The sequence below is a fragment of the Bos taurus genome, chromosome 14 (genome assembly GCF_002263795.3).
Source record: "Bos taurus isolate L1 Dominette 01449 registration number 42190680 breed Hereford chromosome 14, ARS-UCD2.0, whole genome shotgun sequence".
NCBI classification, from domain to species: Eukaryota; Metazoa; Chordata; class Mammalia; order Artiodactyla; family Bovidae; genus Bos; species Bos taurus.
Window position 1 is genome coordinate 76,202,592 of NC_037341.1, and position 26,425 is coordinate 76,229,016.

Below are 26,425 nucleotides of genomic sequence, written 5' to 3' on the forward strand. Positions count from 1 at the left end.
ATGGAGACTTAGCAGCAAATATTGGCCCAACAAGTGAAAATCCCTTCACCAATACAATTTCTAATCAATCTTTTGACTGCTCAAAGGAATCTGTATTTAGACAGTTTAGAACATCTCATGCCTCTCACAGTTTGGAGGCTCTGAGCAATCACATGTGGCCGGAAAAACCTATTCAGGCAGGCTAGAGGACTTCCAAGGGAGTTTGTAGGTTGAAACACTGTCACACCCAGGAATTATTAACTGGAGCTGTAAGCTAACTCTTTTTTCAGAGAGAGGTAGTGGGGGACAGCCTCCCGTAAAGTCAGAGGTGTAGGTGAAAGCACAAAGCAGAAAGTAGGCAGACTCTGGTTTTGGGGGTAGATTGCTCGAGAATTTCCAGGGAGACTCCTGAGGCTTGATCCCGCCTTTGCGTATGCCAAGCCTCCTTCCTCATGACCTTTGCCAGGGGCGGAGCTTGCTCCCCGCAACATACCACTTGCAAAGGTAATAGTACTATATATGAGTATGATCTCTGTGTTTTAATATTTCCCCCAAAGTTCATTTACTTATTATAGTAAGCTCTTCCTTAGGTGCCAGAAACTCTCCAGGAATTTGTATGTTTCATGTTGTACTTACACATTATTCTATTGTCCAAAAACAAGCAACAAAAAAACTGCAGCTAAAAACCCAGTGTATTTATCTTTTGATATTATAGACCATCTCAAAAATACAAATTAAGAGAAAGTGATGAAAACAAACATATTTATCATTACTGATTCAATTCCTAATTATTGTAATGACTAGCAGGAAAGAGCACTGGACTAGGAGTCAGAAGACTTAGCTTCTAATTTGGGCATCAATAGTATATATATACATGTATACATACACACACACACACACATATACGTTGATATACATACATACATATTTTGATTTAGTAATATAGATTTTTCACATTTTAAGACCTTTGAAATCAGATTGCATTATATATAATCAGCAGTGCTTTTTTCTTAGTGGTACATAAAATGATGATGTCATACCTTTTATGTTATCTTAGAGATTCAGTGAAATAGAATCTCAGATGCATTAGATAAATCACTTAGATTATTTTGTGCCTTGGGATGTAGAAATACCTGATAACTTCCAAGTGAATAATGAAACACTGCATATAATAAATTAACATACACTTCAAAGAAACTGTGAAGACTATAGATTATTTAAAAATAAGCAATGTTTCTAAGTTTTTAAGTGTGTATATTAACTATATTTTTTAAATGACAGTGTTTAGTGTTTATATACTTAAAAGATCATTTAAACTATTTCTATTTCACATTCCATTATTACATCTAAAACTATAAGGAATTACTATCTCGGTATTGTTTTTGAAGAAACTTAAACTTATGACAGAAAGGATTATAAAAGAAAAGATTTGCTTAAGTATAGCCCCTCTGAATACATCCCAAAAGTAAATTAAACTGTAATATCCCAAGGCATCAGTTGTATATGGTGAATTAACTTCTTTCCTTTGCATCAAAATGGACTAGCTCTGTACCATTCTTGGCAGAATGGAAAATATAGTAACTTGTATAATATTTTGTAGGGCTTAATTTTCTGGTGGAACTCTGATTTGGAAAGCCTGCTTAGAATATGAGCTGTATATACTTTAAAATATATTCTTCTGTGTAAAGCACATCACTTTATTTATAGAAAAGTCAAAATTAGGTCAGTGGTGATTCCTACCCATATTATTGGTAACGAGATTTCCGCCAAGTCATAGGTGATTAGCCTTATTTAGCTATTCTCTCTCTCATTACTAACATTATGAGACTTACAAAAAAGTAAAAATAATGATGACTCTGATGATAGAAAATATTACTGTGTTAAGCACCTTCTGTTAACTTGCTCATTTAATTTTTACCACAACCTTATAAGTTAAGTGTACTGCTTTCCTGATTTTGTACAAGAGCAAACTCAGGCTTGGAAAGAATATAGAACTTGCTAAGGTCAAAAAGTTAGAGGTCACTGAGCTGTGATTTGAACCCTATTTGGTCTGACTTCAGAGTCACTGTAGTAACTAGTACAGGTACTTAAAAATGTGTATTTCACACATTATCAACTGAAAGTGAAAATGTGTTTTTATAGAAAAGTGTAAGCTAGGAAGTCTTAAAAAGGGTTTGTTTTTTTTTTTAATATATATATTTAATAGGATTAACATTAATCTGTGAGATTTCCTTAGTGGTTTTCAACAAAATAATGAAAAATTGAGGAGTAATTTTTTTAAAGTTGTTGTTGTAGTTCTGTAGTTTATGCTTTACATTAATTCATATAGGACCTGCACATAGTAAATAGAAACTAGGGAGACTATCAGTATATTTTATATTGTACATAATTATTCTATTAATGAATTCTGTGAATAAGTAGTATTTATTCTCCCTTTGTTAAATATAGATGGGGAAGTTAAACCAAATTTGCACATAGGAAGAGACTTTCTAAAATTATGTATTTTGTTTTTCTAACAAAGAATAATTTTACTTAACAGTCATATAGGACTTGCCACAAAGAACTATTATTTTGTTTTCCTTTAATCTTGAAGATATAACTGAGAGTGATATATTATCACTGTTTTCAAATTCGATTCATTCACAGATTTTGTTTTCTTTCCTCTTGCTATATCCTGCTATCAGTTTCTGATTCTTATAAAATAGTAATCTAAGTAATTAATAGTGTGCTGAAATAAATTTAAAGAGTCAAAAGGAAGAAAATTGGTGTTGATTATCTTAGAAAAATGAAATTCTTGGTTGCATTTTTTTTTAAATCATGGGTTTTGTCAGCAAATATGGTAACGTACTTATTGGTGTTTAGAAAACAAATATGATTTATTTTCTCATTTCTTGTTAGAAAGCAATTGAACTGAACCCTAAAGACGCTACTTCAATTCACCTTATGGGTATTTGGTAAGAAAATTTCTTGAAATAAATATTTCAGTGGTACTTATTATCATCTTATTTTGTAGTATATAAAAAAGTAAAATGTTTCAAATATTTGGGAGTCAAGAGTGTTTAATCCATTAGATTAACTTACAGTTGTAGTGGTTATTTAGTGTTTAGTATTTAGAAAATATTAAATTTGATTGTGATTTTGTTAAATATTGTTGTTCAGATTATTTAGAAATAGGTACTAAGACTAAACAGGCATTGAAACTTTTCATTAGACTTTACATTCCCTTTTTTGGGAAAGATTATTCTCATTTACCAGACTAAATGGAGTTGGATTAAGCTAACTATATAAAAATAGGATGGCCTCAGAGGGTCTTTGTATCTTCAAAGTATGTCAAATACAGTGTGATTCATCTGAGGAATTTTAGTATCTTTCCATTTTTATGTAATCTCTCTTCAAAGCACATCCTTATTTTGCTGGTATGAGCATACACCAGTGTGTTAAATGCTTACTGGTTTGAGAGTCTTAGGTTTACCACCATTTTCTTTATGTGTGGTCTACAGAGCTGAGTATTTATTGTCTTCCATGAGGGGTGCAATTGGAGAGGGAAATGGCAACCCACTCCAGTGGTCTTGCCTGGAGAATCCCAGGGACAGAGGAGTCTGGTGGGCTGCCGTCTATGGGGTCGCACAGAGTTGGACACGACTGAAGCGACTTAGCAGCAGCAGCAGCATGAGGGGTGCAAAGTCCCGTATCAAACTCTCTTTAAAGAGAAGTAAATACTGGATAAAGGACATGTTTTAACAAAACACATACTGAGTGAGAATTAATGATGATTGAGGGATAGTAATTCAGATGCTGGTGACCAAATATGAATGAACTAGTTTCTTTCTCAAGGACTTCAGACCCTAATCAAAGATCGAACACTTTTTTCCTCCTTATTTCAGAAAGTTGTCGAGAGTTTTGCTGTTACTTTTTTTATTAACCTTTTTATTTTGTACTGGAGTATAGCTGGTTAGCGATGCTGTGATGGTTTCAGGTGGACAGCCAGGGCCTCGGCCGTACATATCCATGTGTCCCTTCTCCCTCGAACCCCCTCCCATCCAGGCTGCCACGTGACACTGAGCAGAGCTCCCTGTGTTGTGGAACTAGCTTAGGGCTGCTAGTGGGGGCGGAAGGTGAGTGGGGAAGGAGAATTTAGGGAGTGTGGGATGGACAGGCACACACTGCTGTGTTTAAGATGGATAAGCAGCAAGGGCCTCCTCTACTATCGATGTTCATTACTGCCTCTCCCTTTCACATTTGTAAACTTGTTGGTTGTTCTTGTCATTTAAGTATACCATGTTTTGTTATTTTTCTTGTTTTTTTAAAAACTTCTCTGAGTTAGTTTTTATGTAAAAAAAATAGGGGTAATGATTCTATCTCATTTTATTATTGTAAGGAGTAGATGAGATAATCACTCAGCTCAGCACTTTGTACAAAGTGAGTACTCAGTGGTGAATGATACACTGTAGTATCATTACTATTATAAATATTGCTTACTGTTTACACCTAGTCACAAAATACACCGTGATCAATGGAGCAATATCAGTCATTCTCTAAATAACTCAGTATAAATATTAACCTACTGGGTATTATGAGAAGTATAAGCTGTTTAAATATACAGTAGGAGAAGATCCCCTTTATATATGTTAATATGCTTAGTTCTCTTTAAGAGAAAAAAAGGAGGTGCAATTTGAATACATGTGTCATTTTCTTTCCCTGTAGGTGTTACACAGTTGCTGAAATGCCGTGGTATCAAAGAAGGATCGCTAAAGTGCTGTTTGCAACTCCGCCTGGCTCCACCTATGAGGAGGTAGTGTGAGGTCCTTTGTTGGTTATTCTGGTTTCTTAACCGCTGGGCCGCTCTGCGGTGTCCACTCATCCGGAGCTCTGAGCAGTGAGGGCCGCCAGCACGTTCTGATGGCCCCGTGCGGCTCTTATCACAGAGGCCTAATGCTTATGATCCGTGATGGTGAGTGTTTGTTTCCCCTTTAGGTGAATGGCTGATCATTCTGGTATATTGCCCCTAAAGAACCCCGTGGCTGAAAGCTACCTTCATTTTCTTTTTGAAATCTGTAACATATGAAAATTATAAAGTAGAGCAGGAAATACGCAATTGCTTCTCAGTATATTTTAAGGACACATTCTAGGCTTCCCTGGTGGCCCAGATGGCACACATTCTGTAAGATAACAGCCGTCTGGGAATTAGAGCATGTTTGTATTGATAGATAGTACTTAGAGCATTTTGTAAAAGCAGGTTTGAAAGCCTTATAGTCTCATTTCTAAGGTCTTTGCTTTTCCTGTTAAAAGTAAAACCTGAAAGGGATTTCAGGGCACATATTTTGGGTTTACTTATCACAAAATTTTCAGGGTAAGGAAGGAGACGGTTGAAAAACATTTCCTAATACTTGATCACAGTGTTTTCTGTGAAGCTATAGTGTAGAATTTGAGGTAGAGTTGTGAAATATTTGTTTTTATTAAAAAGAATGCATTCTCACAAAAAAGACAGAATCATCCCTACTCCAACAAATTAGTTATGTATCTAAAAGATTAAGTGTCAGTTGATGTACTATGGAAACAAGTTTAAGTGGGACAAAAAGGAATTAGCAGGGACTTGCAGGTGGACATGAACATCTTATGTAGGGATTTCTGTTACAAAGGACTCTTAGAGATACATTGGCCCAACCTGTGTATCGCTGTAAACACACCTTTTAATTTTATCTAGTTTTTATTCATAAAGCCACTGTTCTGATTGAAGAAGAAAAATGTCAGAATAATCTGAGTTGTACATGATAATGATCTTTCCTCTCTTCATGTGATGCTGGTTTCAGTCCGAGTTCTGAGTAACAATCAAGTTATTACTAGAAATGTATGTAATCTGTATTCTGATGATTTAATAGTGTTATGTTCAATTTTGCTATATTAACTCTCATTGTTGATGAACTGACTGTTATTTAAGGGGATCATTATTTTAGGATGGTTTGATTTACTTCCTATATTTAATGTAGGAATAGATCTTTTGAAAAAATGCTTTTTCAGTACTCTGTTTTAATCCTTTTCAATGTATTGAAAATACAATTTTTGTGTATTTGACAGGCCCTAGGCTACTTTCACAGGGCAGAGCAAGGTAACCTTTTTTATTTCATATAACTGTATGAATGTCAGACATGTAATAGTAATTTTTCTTGTGGGGTCTTCCCAGACCAGGGGTAGAATGCGTGTCCCCTGCATTCCCGTCCAGTGTACCACGAGGGAAGTCCTCAAACAATTTTTAGAAGTCCTTATTTAGTAAAGATCTGAGAAAGAAATAGACTACTAGTGAATTTAGAGCTGCAGTTCTAACAGTCCTTCATTTGATGTAATTCAACCTTCCTTTTTGAGAGGAGGCTTTGACGGATTAACTCTTTAAGATTGCACAGCAAATCAGAAGCATGTATTTATCTTCATTTAAAATTTTTATTTTTTAACACCAAAGTATAATTGACATATAACACTGTATTAGCTTCATGTGTACAGCATGACTTGATATTCACAGACATCATGAAACACATCATGATCACAAAAGCAAGTCCAGTCAACACCTGTCACCTCACAGAGTTACCAAAAGACACTTTTTAAAGATCAACTGTCTTAGCAAATTTCAGATGGCATTTAAATGAGAACTCTCTGCTTTAAACCAGGTCAGTCTTTGTTCTGTTGCAGATAGCCTTTTGTGGTGAAGAGTTTTATGTTACCCTTACTTTGAAGAAACAGCCAGCCTAGAAAACATTAGCTTACGTTTATCCTTTCTAACGGCAGAAACTAGAGACGTCAGAGACAGAAGCCTAAGGTCCAAATACTCCCACCCCCCAAAAAAAAACACCATTGCCAATATGTCTATAAAACTTAATCAGAAGAAAATTAAAACAATTTACTAAATTTGAGAGCCTACTCATATGGACTTGTTCAAATGCTTTCATAATAGCCAAGCATTTTTGAAACACATTTCTTCTAAAGAATTTTGTCTGAATGTTAACTGTTATGTGTTAATTCTGACACTGTTAATGACTTTCCATTGACATCCTCTCATGATGGTAGTTTTACATTATCATGGGTATGATGTGGGAATGCATTTTTCTCAAACTTAGAAGTATAACTACAAAGTTAAAAAAGCACCTTAAGAGACTTAAGCATTTGGGTTGCTGAGAAGAACATGGTCATACTTTTATGGAGCCAAATGACCCTTGGTAATTCCATCATCCTCCAGGCTTCACTGTACGGTCACCTCCTCTCGGGGGCCTTTGCTTATGGCTGATGTTTGGTTTAGAAGCTCTTCCCATGCTTTTAGTACCCTTTATTTCCCCCTTCATGGCCCTTAGCAGTCCACAGTGTGACTATTTCCCTGTATGAAATGAAATTCAGGGAAGATGTGACTGTCTTCTTCGTACATGGCACCCTCGTCGCTTAGCACAGAACACTGGGCAGACTTGCCAAAGGGCGGCGTAAGCGGGGGCAGAATGACGGAGTCTGCTTAACTCTGAGGAAGCCTTACGCACATCAGCATGGCATCTTACAAACATCTTCAGATTAAAGAACTAAAACAAGTTTGGGTTAAGAAACAAATGTAGTTAATCATAAATCATATCCAGGAAAAATTATACTTTAAAAATAGAAGGGTCCCAGGTTGATAGGAGGAAACTATAAATTAATGCAGTAAGACAGTCCCATGCTTTCCTTCATAGGCTTTTTGTTCACATTTTTGCTTCAGCCAAACATATTCTCCACTTAGATGTTAAAATTCTGCTCAGCCCCCAAGTCAGCCCGTGTGTAACCTCTTAGCTGCTTTTTTCGGTTTCCCATAGAACTTTAAAATTTGTACTCCTGTCAAAGCAGTCTCTTTATTCTTATGTTACATTCATATGTGCTAATGCTTGTCACTGCTTTTCATTACAAATTCCAAAAGAGCAGAGACTTTATCTGTGCTTAAACACAGCCCACAGGCTTCCCTGGTGGCTCAGCAGTAAAGAATCTGCCTGGAATGCAGGAGACAGGGGTTCGATCCCTGGGTCAGGAGGATCCCCTGGAGAAGGAAATGGCAACCCACTCTAGTATTCTTGCCTGGAGAATCCGTGGACAGAGAAGCCTGGTGGGCTACAGTCCCTGGGGTCACAAAGAGTCAGACAACAACTGGGCACCACCACCAAACATAGCCCACATTCAGTAAAGGCTGATCAAATCTGTGTACACACACACACACACACACACACACACACACACACACACACACTCATCATGACTTCATTTACTCAGGCACCAAGTACATACTGAGCACAGTTCGAGGCACTGTTCTAGGCACTTAGGATCCAGGGAACAAAAGAGGTGGGGCTTATTGTCTATCAGGACCCCTCAGGTTTTCATCTATTAAATGGAGTACCAGTTTTATAAAATTGCTGTGAAAATAAGAAATATGTGTAATATAAATGGCCAGCACAAAGTAGACACTCAAAAAATAGTAATTATCTCAAAATTTTTTGATAGGAATAGTTGAGCGAAATAGAATCCTCATTAGCCTAGTATATTACAGTAAGTCCCTTACATACAAACTTTCAAGTTGGGAACCTGAAGAGATAGTTACGTTAGTTCACGTATCTGGTGTACACTGTCAGCGTGCGCGTCCCCTACAGGAGTGTGGGCTTCCGTGTGCTGGGCAGTGCTGTGGAGGTGCAGGGTCTTCATTTCACGCCCAGGAGGTCCGGGAGCAGGTGTGAGAGCAGCAGGGCTGTAGCTGGTATCTCCTGTGCCGACTGACGACCCTTCAGCTCTGCCATCTCCCCTCCTCCTCCTCCACAAAGTAACTCTGTCTGTCCGCTCAGTGCCAGCCCCTGGATGCCAGCTGTTGTACTGTAAAGTTTTTTATGTATTATTTGTGAAAAGTATTCCACTACAATACTACATAGCCCATTGTATTAGTTGGCCTAGGCTAACTTTCTTGGACTTAGGAACCAACCAGACGTACGAATGTGTGCACTCTCAGAATGGGTCTTGTTCAAATGGAGGGGACCTACTGTATTGGCATTTAGACCAGAAAATTTAAGCCTTGCAAAATAAGAGCAATACTGTTTCACTGGAGATAAAATGTAAATCCTTTTTCTTTCTTACGTACAGTGGATCCAAACTTCTACAGCAAAAACTTGCTCCTTCTAGGAAAGACATATTTGAAGCTGCACAACAAAAAGCTCGCTGCTTTCTGGCTAACAAAGGCCAAGGACTACCCAGCGCACACAGAGGAGGATAAACAGGTACAGCATCTCCAGAACAAGGCAAACAGGTTTCCACTGAGGCACGTGAAGGAAAGGGGAATCAAGAACTGCTTTAAAAATGTCATTGTCTAAATGCATATTATTAAATAATAGTGCTTATTTCAAATGTATATAGCAAATGTTTTTGGAGAAGGAAATGGCAACCCACTGCAGTATTCTTGCCTGGAAAATCCCACGGACAGAGGAGCCTAGCGGGCTACGGTCCATAGGGTTGCAAAGAGCTGGACACGACTGAATACACACACATAGCAAATATTTAGTTACTACCAACAAACATGTATGAATTTCTCACTACAATATAGAATTGTTCCTGTTTGACATATCTATATATAACAGATCAGGTAAGATTTCTAAAACATAAAAGGCAAGGAATGTGTGCTAATGTGAAAGAATTCTCCAAGCGTCTCATCTCTTGAGTTCTCTAAGGAATTTTATTCTTTGTGTACTAGTCTGGTTTTTTTTGAAACTCTTAGAAAACTACTTTATAAACTTGTTTCACAAGTTGATCTCTGTGCTGTATTGTTTATTTATAATATGCATTCTTCCATTTTAGATACAGACAGAAGCTGCTCAGCTACTTAGAGGTTTCAGTGACAAGAACTGAGAATTTTTCAGTGAAGTACCTAAGGAGCATTGCCTTTTCATCAGATTTTAAAGATAATAAATACATTAACTATAACTGTTCTATGACTGTTCTTTTAACGTTGTGACCATTTAACAGATATACAAAACTCTAGATTTCTTCACAAATAACAAGGCAAAAGAAATGGTTCCCACAAGAGTGGTAGAGACGTCTCTATGGCTGAGAGGCAGAGATGACTGCACCCAAGCTGCCAGCGATACAGCAGGGCGTGAGATTGCCAAGGGGGATGGCAGCATGTCAGGATGGGGATCAAGAAAGGAAAGCTACAGTGCAGAAGCGCTGGCTTAGGAGGGGTGCATTTTCAAGTTGGACTGAAAAGCTGAGCCCTTGCAGAGAAGCAACAGTGACAGGAGCTCAGCAGTTAATTGATGTGTCTTGGAGCCAGCCTGCATAAGGGAAGAGCTGTCAGGAGAGGACTGAAAATGGAGTGGTTTCTTTTTTAAAACGTGAGGTAGTCTTAAAAGTGGATTGATTTTGTCACTCAGTTCAGTTCAGTCGCTCAGTCGTGTCCGACTCTTTGTGACCCCATGAATCGCAGCACGCCAGGCCTCCCTGTCCATCACCAACTCCGAGAATTCACCCAGACTCACGTCCATCGAGTCAGTGATGCCATCCAGCCATCTCATCCTCTGGCGTCCCTTTCTCCTCCTGCCCCCAATCCCTCCCAGCATCGGAGTCTTTTCCAATGAGTCAGCTCTTCGCATGAGGTGGCCAAAGTACTGGAGTTTCAGCTTCAGCATCATTCCTTCCAAAGAAATCCCAGGGCTGATCTCCTTCAGAATGGACTGGTTGGATCTCCTTGCAGTCCAAGGGACTCTCAGGAGTCTTCTCCAACACCACAGTTCAAAAGCATCAATTCTTCGGTGCTCAGCCTTCTTCACAGTCCAGCTCTCACATCCATACGTGACCACTGGAAAAACCATAGCCTTGACTAGACGGACCTTTGTTGGCAAAGTAATGTCTCTGCTTTTGAATATGCTATCTAGGTTGGTGAGCCCAAAGTCTATTCCCTAATGGGTGAAAGGAACGTGGAACTCAAGGAGAAATGGAAACGACGGTGTTTAAATAGGACAGTGATCCCTGGGGTGCCACCAGTGCAGACCCTAAGTTCTGTGAGAAGTGGTGTCTTGAATGTCACTTAGAGACATCTGAGTGTATGTCTAGGTGGAGTTTTCTCAAAGGGAAAACATACAGTGTGCGTATGTACTCTTTGTGGTTATCATGTGTATTTTCAAACAGAAGCAAACACTCAAAGTATTGGACTATTTATACCCATCTCTGATTCAACAGTTGCTAATCTTTTGCTATATTTTACTTAGGTGTAAATATTCATATATTTACAAGTATCTGTAAACTTTTGAAATAGTAGACAACATATTTCATCCCTAAATATTTCAGCATTCATTGTCTCAGAATAAAGACATCCTTCTAAACACAAATTCATATTACAACTAGAAAGTTAACAGCAATTCTTTAATATCCAGCCATATTCAAATATCCTTAAATGTCCCAAAATGTCTTATACTTCTAGAAACCAAGATTCAAAGATCATACATTGCATTTAATTTTCCACCTTAGTTTTTTAAAATCTAGAACAGTAACCCATCTTTCTCTCACAGCGTTGAGTTTTTAAAAAGGCCAGTCCAGTTGTCTTTCAAACCGTCCCTCCTTCCAGAATGGCCTTATTGACCACCTTTAGAGAAACACTGTTCATCTTATATGTATATTAGATCTTCTTTGACGTTTATATTTATCACTTTCTCTGATAGCTACTGCTTGTGTTCACTTTTGAGATGTTTCTTTTTCTTCAGTGTTTTTTTTTTTTCCCCCTGATTTAAGTTAGTAGGCATTTCACATCTTCATGTTTTTTGGTCCAGTTCTGAATTTCTAATTTGGATTTTTCTCGTCTGCAATTATTATTTAGATATAATTCAGACTAGTACTTAGTGTTTAAGGATTTTACTGTGTTTTTGTTTTTTTTTTTTCCTGTTTAGCATTTTCATCTGAAATTTCGTTTCCTGAAATTTCAGTTTTCTCTTTAGAGTGACTTTGAATGTCATTTTTTGGAGGTATGACTTTTTTGTATGTATTTAATAACCAGCAATGCCACTTTATCAAATGGGAGGTAAGCAGTTTGGATTAGTTCAGTAACATCCTTAGTAATTTACAAAATGAAATAGTTTTGTAAAAATAAGATTTCTTTTAGTCACAAAGCCTTTTATGGAGGGGAGGATCTGTCTTTGATATTATGTAGAGCTGTTTAAAATTGTTTCCCTTTGCAATAGATTTGTAAGAAGTTGCCAAAACGTACTACTCAGAAAGGTCCTGCGGATCCTCCCCCCATTGTGCCTCAATGGTAACAGTTAACGGCAGTACAGTATCAAAGCCAGGAGACTGTACAGTCCACAGACAGTATTCAGGTTTTACCACTTTTAAGTCATCTCACAGTGTCATGTATGCAGTTGTGTCACATGTAAATTTCTGTAACTGCCATGATGAAAACATAGAAGTGTTCCATCACAAAAACTCTTAGTGCCGTCCCTTACGGTCACACACATTGCCTGCCACCATCCCTAATCCTGACAACTGCAAATAATTCTCTGTAGTCCTCTATAATCTTGGCATTTCAAAAACAGTATATAAATGAATCATACAGAATGTGATCGTTTGAGATTGGCTTTTTTCATTTGGCATAACTCATTTGAGATCCATCTAAATTTAGTCAACAGTTCCTTTTTATTGTTGATTATATTTCACTGAATGGGCGTACCAGTTTATTTAAACTAGCCACCTTGCGGCATTTGGGTGGTTTCCCAACTTTGGCGTCTGTGAACATAAGGTATGACTTTTATCAGCATGCTTTTCATCTCTGGGATAAACGTCCAGGAGTGTGGTTGCCGGGTCTTTTATAGAGCTGCTGTGTTTCTTCCCCCGCCCCTTTACAAAGGAATAGCTCCCCCTTCTCCAAGAAGTGGCACCTTCCTGAGATTCTGATTGTGTGCTTTTTCAGCCTCTTTTGACTTCCCAGGAGTCTGACCTCCCAGGTCTCACACTGCCTCCTGGCATCTCTCCACTCTGGATGAGAACTGCTGCTTCCGGGAGTGAGCTCTGGGGCCCCATTATTCCCCTTCCTGTGCAGTGCCCACTTAATCGGCTCGTGTCCAGAGCTGACTGCTAGTTTGAGATGCCTATTTCCCCACATACATGTCAGCAGAAGTGTGCTGTATTCTGTCTTCTAAGCATACCGTAGACATGGGCTACGGGTGATTACAACTGCCTCTGCTTGTGCACCTGTTACCTTTTAAGAATGAGAGCAGACATCTGACTTGGAAAGTGGCTATTATCCTACTCTTGTTGCCAGAAATTTTCCTATCTGAGTGGACTAGTTATAGATTTTGTAAAAATGATTTTTCTCAGACTCACTTTTTAAAATAAACATAATTACATCAAGGAAAAAACAAAACACCCTGAGAACTTGATGGAATTTTGAGGATTAAAAAACATGTATTTACCAAGAGTATCAGTAAATATTTAAAAATGCTGTTAACATCTGATTGTCCTTGGTCAAAGACTGGGGAGAGAAAATTTGGAATTGAGGAGAATGCCACTTCTGTTCCAACTAGAGTGCATGTGCTGTGGAAGTGAGGGCAGAAGGTGCCAGTTTTGTACTATTACTCTTTGTTATTGGTTTGGGATCCCCCTGCCCTTTTTTTTTTTTTTTTTTTACCTACTTCAACCACAGAATATTTCTGGTACATTCTGTAATGCCCATTGGAGACTCTTTTGAGGTTCAACCAAATATTCAGACTCAAAAAGCCTGTGACAGGCTTCATCTGGCACCAGTTCACTCAGATGGACAAAAACCAAGCTGGCCCTGGCGGTCCATGTCAGGCTTCCCGACATTCGGATGACCTTACAGCAGCATCAGGAGCAGCGCATCCGTGCAGCTCCAGAACGACCATCGCCCCGGGTCACAGCTCGGGAATCCCAAAGGGACAGGCCCGTAAGAGTTTTCCCATCCCGGGAAGTCCGCAGCTGTGGTTTCCTATCAAGTATCTGGAGTCTTCCCAGTCTGGACACAATGTACCAGTTAGGGGTCCTTTTTATGAACAGAAAAGGTACTGCCCACAGCACTGTTGGCACACCAACCTACCTAGTTTTGAAAACGGGAAAAGCTAGGGTGTCTGAGCTGCGGCCCAAGGGCGCAAGTGTTGGTTAACCCTTTTGCCCCACAAGCACTGAACACACAAACCCCACGGGTGGCCTCTCTCCCTGGCAGGCAGGCAGCTGCTCTGATGGGTGGACTCGTGCGCTGACGCGCGGTGCTGGGAGTGAAGGGTGCTGGGCCCGCCTCTGCACCCACTGCGGGGTTGTGGTCGGGCACCGGGGGCCTTGCACTCAACTTCTCTCTGCTCAGCCCAGCCCAGGACGGGCACTGCCAAGGGAGGGGAGGACACAGGTCTCAGGTTCCTCTCACGGCCAGAGTGCACATACCAGACAAGCCGGGATATCCTGCCTACAGGCCTGGGTTTCTAGGAATCAGACAGAAGAGCCTGACGAGCTCTCCAGGACGCTGGTTTCCTCTCTGAAGCCCCTGTGGTACAGCAGTTTCTTACCGGGAGTGAGGAGGCAGGCACGGGCACCCTGAGAGCTCCGTCAGGCCTGCCACATGGCCCTTTCCGCACGCTGGGCGACAGCCACTGCCGTCTCAGCGAAGCTCAGCGGCGCTGCCCTCATGGTCTAAGTCAAGTGGCCCTTCTCAAAGACTGGGCACCCTCGCATGTGTAATCTGTCCTGTACACTCATTCTCTTATTTTTTATTCTTTAGGCATGAGAATAACTAGAAAGTCAGGAATGAGGATTTGGGAAAAGTATTCAACCAAGTGGATCACGGACTTTTATTTCATCTTTACTATGAATTCTGAATAAAAACGTAGAACATAATCTAAATATGTAGAAAAAGTTTTGGCAAAGCAAAAAGTATTGTTTAGAGAAGTTAAATTGTATCCTAGTATTATCTGTATGTACTTAGTGAAATATGTTACTGGTAACATTCTAAGATGTCAGTTCCATGGTTAAAAAAAATTTACGTTAATGAAATTTATAGTGTATACTGAAATGATACAAGTGGAAATTTAAATTTTTATATTAATAAGGAAGCCCCACTTGCTAAAGTAGCATTAATACCATTCACATCAGATTGTTACACATTTTTGTAGTTCAGTAAATGTCTTTGATAATGAAAAACAAAGTATTTACCTAGGACAAAAATAATAATTTATATAAAAAGGGGGGAAGACCAAAATATTTTTTATATGCTTATTCAGATACATAGAACTTTTATGAATTTAAGAGGAATGAAGATATTCAAACTGTAATAGGAAATCATTAGACTTATTTGAATATTTAGATGCTTATGTTAAGTCTTCAATCCATCTGGTTTTATAAAACCAAAATTTCGAACACAAAAGCAGAAAAGTTCACATTACCTTTTTATATGTTCCTAAGTATCAAATTATATCAATTTATTCTGTATTTAAAGAACATCATAGATACTAAAACTAAAGTACAGAAGTGTCTGATTCTTTTTAATTCCACAAAAAGCTAGCATCTCAAAGTAACATGTAAACAGACCTCTATGCTGCTCAGTGAATTCTCCCCAATTTCCAGAATAAACTAAATGGTAGTAGATCTAGTATATGATTTACTCATGTAAGTTACGGTTTCATTAATGACTTTGACTGACTGTATTAGTGATGTAGCAAAGAGGGAAAATTTTCAACTACTGTATTTATTTAAAATAAACTGACAGGTTCAAGCACCCATCTTAAGAAAAGCCAGCAGCACTTTTTTAACATATTCAAAGTAAGATTTTGGCCTAAGCCCTTAATACCTTCCTGAACAGCCATTGCAGCTAAACACCCTCAAGAGATGTTACATCAGGGAAAAAAACATGGAGCAATTTGAACTTCTTCCCCTGGATAACAGAAAACAAGGTAAAGCAAATCCAGACTACTTTCAAATGAGTGGCTGTCACGTTTAATACACTCTGAGCTCTATAAAACTAGAGCCACTATCATATATGCTTATATAGATATATACTTATTTTTAATAAAGTCTCTTGCTTGCTTCAAAATTTAAGGATGATTTTTTTTTTTTCCTGGTCAGTCATTTCAAGGGAACAATAAATAAAAGTAGAAAAGGATGAGCTGTTTTGCATATTTCTGTGGAAGAACGGAAAACATTTATACTTTTGAGAGATTCAGAAAATTCACTGTACAGAATGAACAGCTTATATACACTATCTGTGCAACTTTTCTTGGCTGGGGTATTTAAATGCAAGAGCTCCTCCAAGACAAGAAGCCACATTCATTCTTGTCCAAATCCCTCTGTTTCTTCTATTGCAAAAAGAAGTTTTTCCTTTAGTTGTTCATAACTCTTATATGGTGGTAGATCCAAGCGATTAAAACTGAACAAAAACAAAAACAAAATGTGTTTTCAATAAAATAAACAAAATATTTCTAATACAATATATTTTAAAAATACATTTGAAAAACTGAACAGGAAGAATATAAAAATTTTGTTGGAAGTATTCTAACAGACAATTTACTACTATATTAATACTTAGTGAACATATTAAATATACAAATTTTCTTATAGCAATCAACTCAATTTTAAGACCTATTCATAAAAATATTTTAGTGTTTCCCAGAGAAAGCTGGAATTACAAATGTAACTGTAGCAGTAATGGATAAAACCACTGGAATATTTTTCCTCTTCTCTATAGTATCAGGTCACATTGTTTCTGAAATCCCCCTAACTTCTCTTGGGTTAAAAGAGTCCATTTCTTTCACTCATTCACCTATGAATTCACTCACTCATCAGTTACTTACTGAATCTTTTCTGTACCAGGTATTTCTCCCAGGAGCTAGTGATAGAGATGAAAAACTAAGGTCCATGTTCTCATTGAACTTATATTCTAGGGTGGAGACTGTCTATCACCAAATATATACTTTTGTCTTTTCAAGTATCTTGTCCTATGTTGGGCTTCCCTGGTAGCTCAGTTGGTAAAGGATCCGCCCGCAATGCAGGAGACCCCGGTTCTATTCCTGGGTGGGGAAGATCCGCTGGAGAAGGGATAGGCTACCCACTCCAGTATTCTTGGGCTTCCCTGGTGGCTCGGCTGGTAAAGAATCCGCCTGCAACGTGGGAGACCTAGGTTCGATCCCTGGGTTGGGAAAATCCCCTGGAGAAGGAAAAGGCTACCCACTCCAGTATTCTGGCCTGGAGAATTCCATGGACTGTATAGTGCATGGGGTCGTAAAGAGTCGGACACGAGGGAGCGACTTTCACTTTCACTTGTCGTATGTAGAACTATTTCTAAAATAATATGCTTGCAGTCTTGCCAGACTCAAAGAGAATTCCCTGCTGGGATTAACTGATGAAATACAAAAAACATGGAAAATGCTTAAATCACCAGAGTTTTGTTTTACAATTTAAACAGGTGTAGACTAACATTTAATTTTTCTAAGATACATCACTGAGTATCTGGGTCAGGATTCAGGAGTTTTGGATTTCGGTCCCCACTCTACTAGGGTCTAGTGAGATAGCTCTGAGAAGTCAAAACCGTTCTGTACTTTTATCTTCTCATGTGGAAGGCTTCTAGAGATGGTCCAGTTCCCTTCTACTCCTCCTACCAGTTATCTGCCCTAGTCAGGAAACTACATCAGGAGAGAGCCTTTTGAAACAGGAAAGGCAGCCAATTAAAACTGTGTTCTTCTCAGACCATGTTTCCCTCTGAAAAGCTGTTCACAGTACCAAGCAAGGGAAGCGTTCTCTTCCCCCGGCCCCTCCCGCCGCCTCTGCCTGAGGTGCAGTCTGACAGTGGACTGAGGCCAGGTGAGACTTCCCAACAGGAGTCCCACACTAGGACAGCCGATCCCCTGCCTGTGTCAGACTGTCCTGCTCATCAGGTCGCCCCGCCGTTTCCCCCCGGTCATCTCTGTTGCTGCCATATCCACCTGCATCTACTTCCTCCTCCTCTTATCTGTACCATCAGAATTTCCTGCCTACTGGTCTTGTGTACAGTTTTCTTTTTCACTTCTTCACAATCTATCTGGCCTTACATCACCTTCAGCGGTCCTTTATTAAAAAGACATGCAAGTGCAAAGCCCCTTTGCTGCTGCTAACTCCTGTGGAGGGGGAGTGGGAGGGGAGGCCTGGGCCTCTTGGTGCAGCCCCACCGCTTATTCAGTGTTCTCCAGGCAGACCACACGCTCGTCTGTTCTACGGCTATGCTCTTATTTACGGCTCTCCGATGTTCCGGAATACCCTTTCTGCCTATGAAATTATTATTAAGAATCAGTCCAAATGCTACAAAACTTCCTCCAAGAATTCTTCTTGAACACGTTATACAGACTTCGTAATTCCGCTCTCCATAAGGTCTTTTTATTTCTATTTAGGATTTACTCTGTATTATGACTGACTGGTTTCTTCCATTAGATTCTAAAGTTCACAAGGGCAGAGTCCCCTTTATTCTCCTGACACAGACCCATTTTGCGTACAGGAGACATTTAGTACATGTTGAGTTGAACCATGTAAGAAAATGGGTATCTTTAAAGCATTCAAAACCATGGCTCTAAGACATGAGCTATTCTGTTCTATGCTGCTTTACAAAAAGACAAAAACATACTAAAAATACTCATCTTTTGCTGAGTATCTACTATGTGAATATCAGAATACTGTTTTAGTTTAGCTTTTTAAACTAAACTAAAACTGGAGTAGGTAGTGTTCACTACTTCTATTTTCTTATATGTAAAAAGGGGAGGGGACAAGTACCCCATTAGCTTGTTTCACACGTACGTCGCCTGCTGTCCCCATATCCAGAGAGCAGCCACCTCTCTAAGCAAAGCCCTGGGGACCGCAGCAGCGGGACCCCGTCTGAGGGCCATCAGGACTGCCTCCCCAGACTGCAGGTACCGCACCGCGCCCCTCAGTCACTGCCGGACATGCAAGTCTCTCTGCGTCATCTTTTCACCTAAATCCTCACCCCAGTCCTGATCTACTCTATTTCCCCCGATCTGAACAGTATCTCCACCTGTGCCCTCCATCTCACAGCGTTCCAGTCCGTTCTTTTGAACTTATATTACATGATTTGCAGGCTTCTATAGTCTTAATGGGCTTTCCTGGTGGCTCAGATGGTAAAGAATCTGCCTGTAAATGCGGAGAGCTGTGTTTGATCCCTGGGTCAGGAAGATCCCCTGGAGACAGTCTTAACAGCTCCTCTCTTGCCTTAACTAAAACTCAGCTAGTCTGAAACAGTCCATTTCCTTTGCAGCCAGCCAACACACTTTCGTCCTCTGAAGCAAACGATCTGGCGATGAAGCCTTTTGCACTCTTGCTATCACCTCCTTCCTGACCATGTTCCTTCGCTCACTGACACCTCTGGCCCCTGCTTCACAGTCCTCTCGTTCACTCAGGTGACAGGCAACGCTACGGCCTCCCAGGTCTTGGCCCTTCTTCAGGGATCTGTTCCCCTACTTTAGTATCATACCTTGAACTTGGTCACCAGCAGCGAAGGAAATTATTAACTGAGACACTCTATTCTCTGATTATCTGTTTTCCCCAACTTACTTCAATCAAAATGCCAACCTATTAACCCAATACTTTCTCACCATCATACCTTGTCCACAGACTCTTCTGATCTTCACTTCTTAAGCCACAGCCCATCATTGTAAGTATTAGGTTGGTGCAAAGGTTAACTGTAGTCTCAGCACTGTTGAAATTGCCATTTGATACTGGAATACATTCTTGATAAATGTGGTTATGTTATACATCACTTTAATGCACGTTTCTCCCTTTATGTTTTTTTTTGCTAATGATTCAGTTCAGTTCAGTCACTCAGTCGTGTCCGACTCCTTGTTACCCCATGAACCACAGCATGCCAGGCCTCCCTGTCCATCACCAACTCCCGGAGTCCACACAAACCCATGTCCATCGAGTCGGTGATGCCATCCAACCATCTCATCCTCTGTCGTCCCCTCCTCCTCCCGCCCTCAATCTTTCTCAGCATCAGGGTCTTTTCAAATGAGTCAGCTCTTCGCATCACGTGGCCAAAGTATTGAAGTTTCAGCTTCAACATCAGTCCTTCCAATGAACACCCAGGACTGATTTCCTTTAGGATGGACTGGTCGGATCTCTTTGCAGTCCAAGGGACTCTCAAGAGTCTTCTCCAACACCACAGTTCCAAAGCATCAATTCTTCGGCGCTCAGCTTTCTTCACAGTCCAACTCTCACATCCATACATGACCACAGGAAAAACCATAGCCTTGACTAGATGAACCTTTGTTGGCAAAGTAATGTCTCTGCTTTTCAATATGCTATCTAGGTTGGTTATAACTTTCCTTCCAAGGAGTAAGAATCTTTTAATTTCATAGCTGCAATCACCATGTGCAGTGATTTTTCAGCCCAGAAAAATAAATTCAGCCACTGTTTCCCCATCTATCTGCCATGAAGTGATGGGATCAGATGCCATGATCTTAGTTTTCTGAATGTTGAGCTTTAAGCCAATTTTTTCACTCTCCTCATTCACTTTCACCAAGAGGCTTTTTAGTTCCTCTTCACTTTCTGCCATAAGGGTGGTGTCATCTGCATATCTGAGGTTATTGATATTTCTGCTGGCAATCTTGATTCCAGCTTGTGCTTCCTCCAGCCCAGCGTTTCTCATGATGTATTCTGCATATAAGTTAAATAAGCAGGGTGACAATATACAGCCTTGACATACTCCTTTTCCTATTTGGAACCAGTCTGTTGTTCCATGTCCAGTTCTGTTAGGTCCTCACCTGCATACAGGTTTCTCAAGAGGCAGGTCAGGTGGTCTGGTATTCCCATCTCTTTCAGAATTTTCCACAGTTTACTGTGATCCACAAGGTCAAAGGCTTTGGCATAGTCAATAAAGCAGAAATAAAGGTTTTTCTGGAACTCTCTTGCTTTTTCGATGATCCATCGGATGTTGGCAATTTGATCTCTGGTTCCTGTGCCCTTTCTAAAACCAGCTTGAACATCAGGAAGTTCATGGTTCACGTATTGCTGAAGCCTGGCTTGGAGAATTTTAAGCATTACGTTACTAGCATGTGAGATGAGTGTAATTGTGCGGTAGTTTGAGCATTCTTTGGCATTGCCTTTCTTTGGGATTGGAATGAAAATGGAACTTTTCCAGTCCTGTGGCCACGCTGTTTATTTTATATTTACTTTAGACTATGGAAAGGATGTTAGATGAAAAGCAAATTCGAGTGATTGTCTTATTTGATTTCAAAATGAGGCATAAAGCAGCAGAGACAACTTGCAACATCAACAACCCATCTGGCCCAGGAACTGCTAATGCACGTACAGTGCAGTGGTGTTTCAAGAAGTATGCAAAGGAGATGAGAGCCTTGAAGATGAGGACCGTAAGGGCTGGCCATCGGAAGTTACAATGATGAACTGAGAAGATCATCAAAGCTGATCCTCTTACCACTGCAGAAGTGACTGAAGAACTCAGCGTTGACCATTCCACGGTCATTCCACATTTGAAAGGAAGTGGAAAGGTGAAAAGGCTCTGTAAGTGGGTGCCTTATGAGCTGACTGAAAATTTTAAAAAAACTGTTTTTCTGAAATGCCATCTTCTCTTATTGTACGCAACACACCATTTCTCGATTGGATTGTGACATGTGATGAAAGGTAGATTTATATGACAACCAGCAACGACCAGCTCAGTGGCTGGACTGAGAAGAAGCTCCGAAGCACTTCTCAAAGCCAAACTTACACCAAAAAAAGGTCATGGTCAAATACAAAAAAAAAAAAAGGTCACAGTCACAGTTTGGTGGTCTGCTGCCCGTCTGATCCATTACAACTTTCTGAATCATGGTGAAACCATTACATCTGAGAAGTATGTTCAGCAAATTGATGAGATGCACTGAAAACTGCAACGTCTGCAGGCAGCATTGGTCAACTGAAAGGGCCCAATTCTCCACGACACCCGACCACACGCTGCACAAGCAGTGCTTCAAAAGTTGAACCAATTGGGCTATGAAGTTTTGCCTTATCTACCGTATTCACCTAACCTCTCGCCAACTGACTACAACTTCTTCAAGCATCTGGACAACATTCTGCAGGGAAAATGCTTTCCTCAAGAGTTTGTCTAATCCCAAAGTATGGATTTCTATGTTACAGGAACAGACAAACTTATTTCTCACTGGCAAAAGTGTGCTGACTGTAATGGTTCCTATTTTGATTAATAAAGATGTGTTTGAGCCTAGTTACAATGATTTAAAATTCATGGTCTAAAACTGCAATTACTTTTGCACCAACCTAATAGTTTATAGAAGTCATGGTCCATCGTTAAAATCACTACCTTGCAAATACTTTAAAATCTTATCTCTCCTTTTTGAACTTACTCATACTCTGAATGAATTCAGCCTTCTACTTTCTCATTCCTTGTACCTAATCAGTTGAAAATTACTGCAGGGGATATCTGACGACTTCACATTAACTACTAGATCCAAGTGGGCAATCCAATGCTGCCCAGCATTCTCAGCCATGTTTCTCTAGAAAACACTTGTCTCGTCCCTGACAACTCTCCCTTTCTTTCTCCAAGTCTTTCCCTTCTTCACTGTTAGCCAGTGACTTCACCTTATAAATACTTGGAGGAAAAAAATCAACAGTTGATCAACTCTTTTTTCCTTCACAAAATCTAAAATCTATTTGTAGTTTAACCCAACTTTTCTTCCTCTTCTGTTACAACAAAGGAAATGTTCTTGTTTTCATCAAAAGTGAATTCCTTAACTCACACTCAGAATCCCAATTCTTTCCATCTCCTTTGGTTATGAATTCTCTGTCCCCTGCCTCAACACTCTCTCCTGCATTGAACTCACCAGTTTAATCTAACCTGGTGTTCCTAAAAGTTTTTGGTGAACAGGATCCTTTTTCACATCTAAAAATATTGAGAAATCCAAAGAGCTTTCTGTTTATGTGAATTATAACTATTGATATTTACCATAAATTTTAAAAATAATTTACTGTGAAAATGAAAGTAAGTTATTTTTATGAAAAAAGTGACTGTTTTCAAAAAAGTAGTGAAAAAAGTAGCCTTGTTTCATATTTTTGCAAATTATTTTAATGTCAGGTTTAATAGAAGACATCTGGATTCTAATACCTATGTGTTTATACTATCAAACTGCATTGTTTTAGATTAAGCATATGAAAACTCTTCCCATACAGATATGCAATTAGAAAACAGAGATATACTCAAGTAATTTTTTCCAGATAATTATGGATACTATTCTTTGACGATATACTAAGTTTGACAAGGTTATGCATAATATGGGTTTTGAAATCATATCACAGAACCCTTTGTATTCTGTTATATGAAAGCCATTGGTTTATTTTGCACTCTGGATGTTTTTCTCATGCATGAGTTTATAACATCATGTATCAGTTATTTGGAAATACAGGTTCACCAAGTTATAATGAATTTTAAAATATTAAAAGTCTTGGGAAGCTGAGAAGCTGAATATACAAGTTTTCCAAAATTCTGATTTTTGTATGAAACCTCAATGTTATCATCACCAATAAATGCTGTTAGCTGTTTTCCTTAAAATGATGAGCTTTTACTTAATTTTCAAGAAAAATGTCTGAATGAAACAGTCTGTTATGTTTTCAAGTAACTAGAGCATTTCACAAAAAAAGCAAGCTCTGCAGCTTTCAACTTGACAACTAAGAGCTTCTTCACAAGACAAAAACCAGTGTTTCATGTAGACTTGCCATTTATTTTGTCATACAGAATATTAAAAAAAAAAACCACATATACTTCAAGTGTCAAGATTTAATAAAGTTAATAGTTTTTACTACTTCATAATCAACAACTTTCAATAAGCCTGGCCTTTTCTTTCCTTTTTTTTTAAACTTCAAATGTGTGGTGTTGAAAAATGCAGAGACAGCAGTTTGGTGTCAACTGCCTTTTCCTTGACTTGTGCTAAGGCAACAGCTGTTGACCCACCATTACTTTGGTACCACAAGTGCAAATGTCAAAACAACAAAAAGGCAAAAAAAGGACAGTGTGAAAACTGACTTTGACCTCCTGACAGCAACGCATACCTTCGGGCCATCACCATCTTCTGTCTGGATGACTAACAGCTCTGACCTCCCTGGTCTCACTCGCCCAGTTCCCGCCCGCCCCCTGCTGCCAGAGTCGTTTTTCTTAGATCTCATTATTCTTATATAAGACTCCTCAATGGCTCCTAATTGTATTTAGAATCTAACTGCTCATCATAGCCTATTAACCTCTACATAATGTAGCCCCTGCCTGCATTTCCAAATTCTTTTATCTTCCTCCTCGGAATCATTAAGTTCCATTCATACCAAGTCATCTTTTATTTCCTTTAAAAATGACTATACAAAGTATATACTCCCCATTTCTTCCCACAGCATGCTATTCATCAAACTCAACTTAAACATCACTGTTTCCAAGAAACTTCCCTGACCACCAATCTGGTGGGGATTCCTCTCCAGCTGTTCTCCTGGTTCCCTTTAAAGGACTCCTAGCATTTGTAAAGAGGTGTTGACCTGTTTGTCTTTTGTGCCCCCACCCTCAATGGAGTACAAACTTCATAAAAGGCAGGGAGCACTTCAATCTTATTTTATTTTATACCTAGTGGTACTTTAAATATTTTTTGAATCAATGAATACATTTCTCAAGTATTTATATTAACCAGTCACTCTAAAGTGTTTAGTTATAGAGTGCCATATTAATCAGTAAAAACTAAAATTCTGACTACTTTAATGAATCAACAATTATACTCAGTCACTGTACTATTTAAGATTTTTGAACTTACCATGTGTGGCTTCTTGGTAACCAGGTATCTTTGCCAACTTTTTCAATGCAAAATTTTTGAGGCCCATTACTTCCTAAATCAGGAAAATATGACAAAATTTATTTGGTCCTTTAAACTTTTTAGTTTTGACAACCAGTCAAACCAGAACACATCACAGAATCAACATAAATGATACAGAATAAACTACAATGTAAATGGCTTCTGCCCAGAGAAGCTTGTTAATGCTGCAGAGATCCAGCAATAGGAATCACAAAGTAGAAAGATCAGTGTCTAAGAATTGTGATCCCCTCACAAAGCAATGGCCAACCAGCCTCTGAGAGCAGACTTTCAAACCTATCTTACAAATGTACCTGATATTAAGCATTAATTTGTCTTTATTTCAGTAGATGCCCTACCTAAAGCATAGAAGAATAATCCTTAGGCTTAAGTCTGCTGTGTGTCTAGACGCATTATCACAAAATTATTTACAGAGAAAACCACATTTACCCATGAGTTCAGCAAATCCTCCTAGAGGTAAACGGCAGGTTCCAGTGACAAACTGCAGTAGTCGCATTCTCACTTCATTGTCTGTCTCCTTCACAAACTGCGGAACAAAAGCAAGTTTACTTTACAACCTGGTGAAAGTTATTCGTACTAAAATTCTATTTCTATTTTCAAATTAACTTACAACTCTTGTATTGATTTCAAAGCCCAATTTCCTATTTTTAAGAGGAAAATGAAAACAGAGGATGCGCCATATGCTTCTTGTGTATTTGGCCCTAACAACAGTATTATGAGACAGGAACTATCATTAGCATCCCCACGACACATGTTCAGAAGACGGAGGCCAGGCTTCCCTGATGGCTCAGTGGTAAAGAGCCTGTCTGCTGATGCAGGAGACATGGGTTCGATCCCTGATCCAGAAGATCCCACATGCCACGGAGCAGCTAAGCCCGTGGGCCACAGCTACTGAGCCTGTGCTCTAGAGACCAGGAGCCACACCTCTGAGCCCACAGGCCACGACTCCAGAAGCCCTCGTGCCCCAGAGCCTGTGCTCCACAAGAGAGAGGACATCTCGATGGGACGCCTATGCACCACAGCCAGAGGGGAGCCCCTGCTCGCCGCAACATGAGAAAAGCCCGTGTGCAGCAACAGAGACCCAGCATAGTCAAAAATAAACAAGTAATCAGAAAAAAAGAAAATGGAGGCCTGGAGAGGTGAAAGAATTTGTCCTTCTCAACCTGCTACTAAGTGGTGGAACTAACATTTGAACTCAGGTCTAACTGAGCTCTAAAGGCCTGTTATCCTGACCTGAGCGGACTACCCTGCAAGCTACTGACGGTGACGGTGAACAAATCCTTCTCAATTGCCACTCTCAGCAGTTTCTGATATTTTCTTTCACTAAACATCACTTTCCCAACTATATTCTTCATACTTGAAAACCCAAAGTATGCATTCTTCTAAAAATATCTCTCTTCATGGACTATTTCTTTTCAAAGTGGACATAGACAGGTAATACTGATCTGAATTGCTCTGAGTGTCTTACAACAGAAGGTAAGGAACTTAGGGGACAGTGTGAGAGTAGAAATGTATCTTAAAAACAAGAGACTAAACTTTAGCTAATAATAAGACAAAATGTTGTGCTAAATACGAAAAAATAATGTTTCTGCACAGAA

General features: G+C 39.4%; 2 protein-coding genes across 11 annotated transcripts in view; one reads left to right on the forward strand and one right to left on the reverse strand.

Annotated features, from left to right (window-relative positions):
* Window positions 1-12,558, forward strand: part of RMDN1 (regulator of microtubule dynamics 1) — a 36,455-nt gene extending 23,897 nt beyond the window's left edge. For 3 of the 5 annotated variants that reach the window (XM_010812202.4, XM_015474532.3, XM_025001517.2), the window contains 5 exons: window positions 2,878-2,933; window positions 4,684-4,771; window positions 6,055-6,085; window positions 9,103-9,236; window positions 9,811-12,558. In XM_010812202.4, coding sequence (XP_010810504.1) covers window positions 2,878-2,933; window positions 4,684-4,771; window positions 6,055-6,085; window positions 9,103-9,236; window positions 9,811-9,861 — 360 coding nt within the window. In that variant the 3' untranslated portion in view covers window positions 9,862-12,558. Of the gene's footprint in view, window positions 1-2,877; window positions 2,934-4,683; window positions 4,772-6,054; window positions 6,086-9,102; window positions 9,237-9,810 lie in introns of those variants that run through there. The other 2 variants (NM_001037600.2, XM_059893202.1) reach the window with 2 other exon arrangements.
* A 2,216-nt stretch (window positions 12,559-14,774) lies between these two features.
* Window positions 14,775-26,425, reverse strand: part of WWP1 (WW domain containing E3 ubiquitin protein ligase 1) — a 144,985-nt gene continuing 133,334 nt past the window's right edge. For 5 of the 6 annotated variants that reach the window (XM_025001523.2, XM_025001522.2, XM_059893203.1 and 2 more), the window contains 3 exons: window positions 25,257-25,353; window positions 24,771-24,843; window positions 14,775-16,369 (listed from right to left, as the gene is read on the reverse strand). In XM_025001523.2, coding sequence (XP_024857291.1) covers window positions 16,270-16,369; window positions 24,771-24,843; window positions 25,257-25,353 — 270 coding nt within the window. In that variant the 3' untranslated portion in view covers window positions 14,775-16,269. The remainder of the gene's footprint in view (window positions 16,370-24,770; window positions 24,844-25,256; window positions 25,354-26,425) is intronic. The other variant, NM_001037463.1, reaches the window with a different exon arrangement.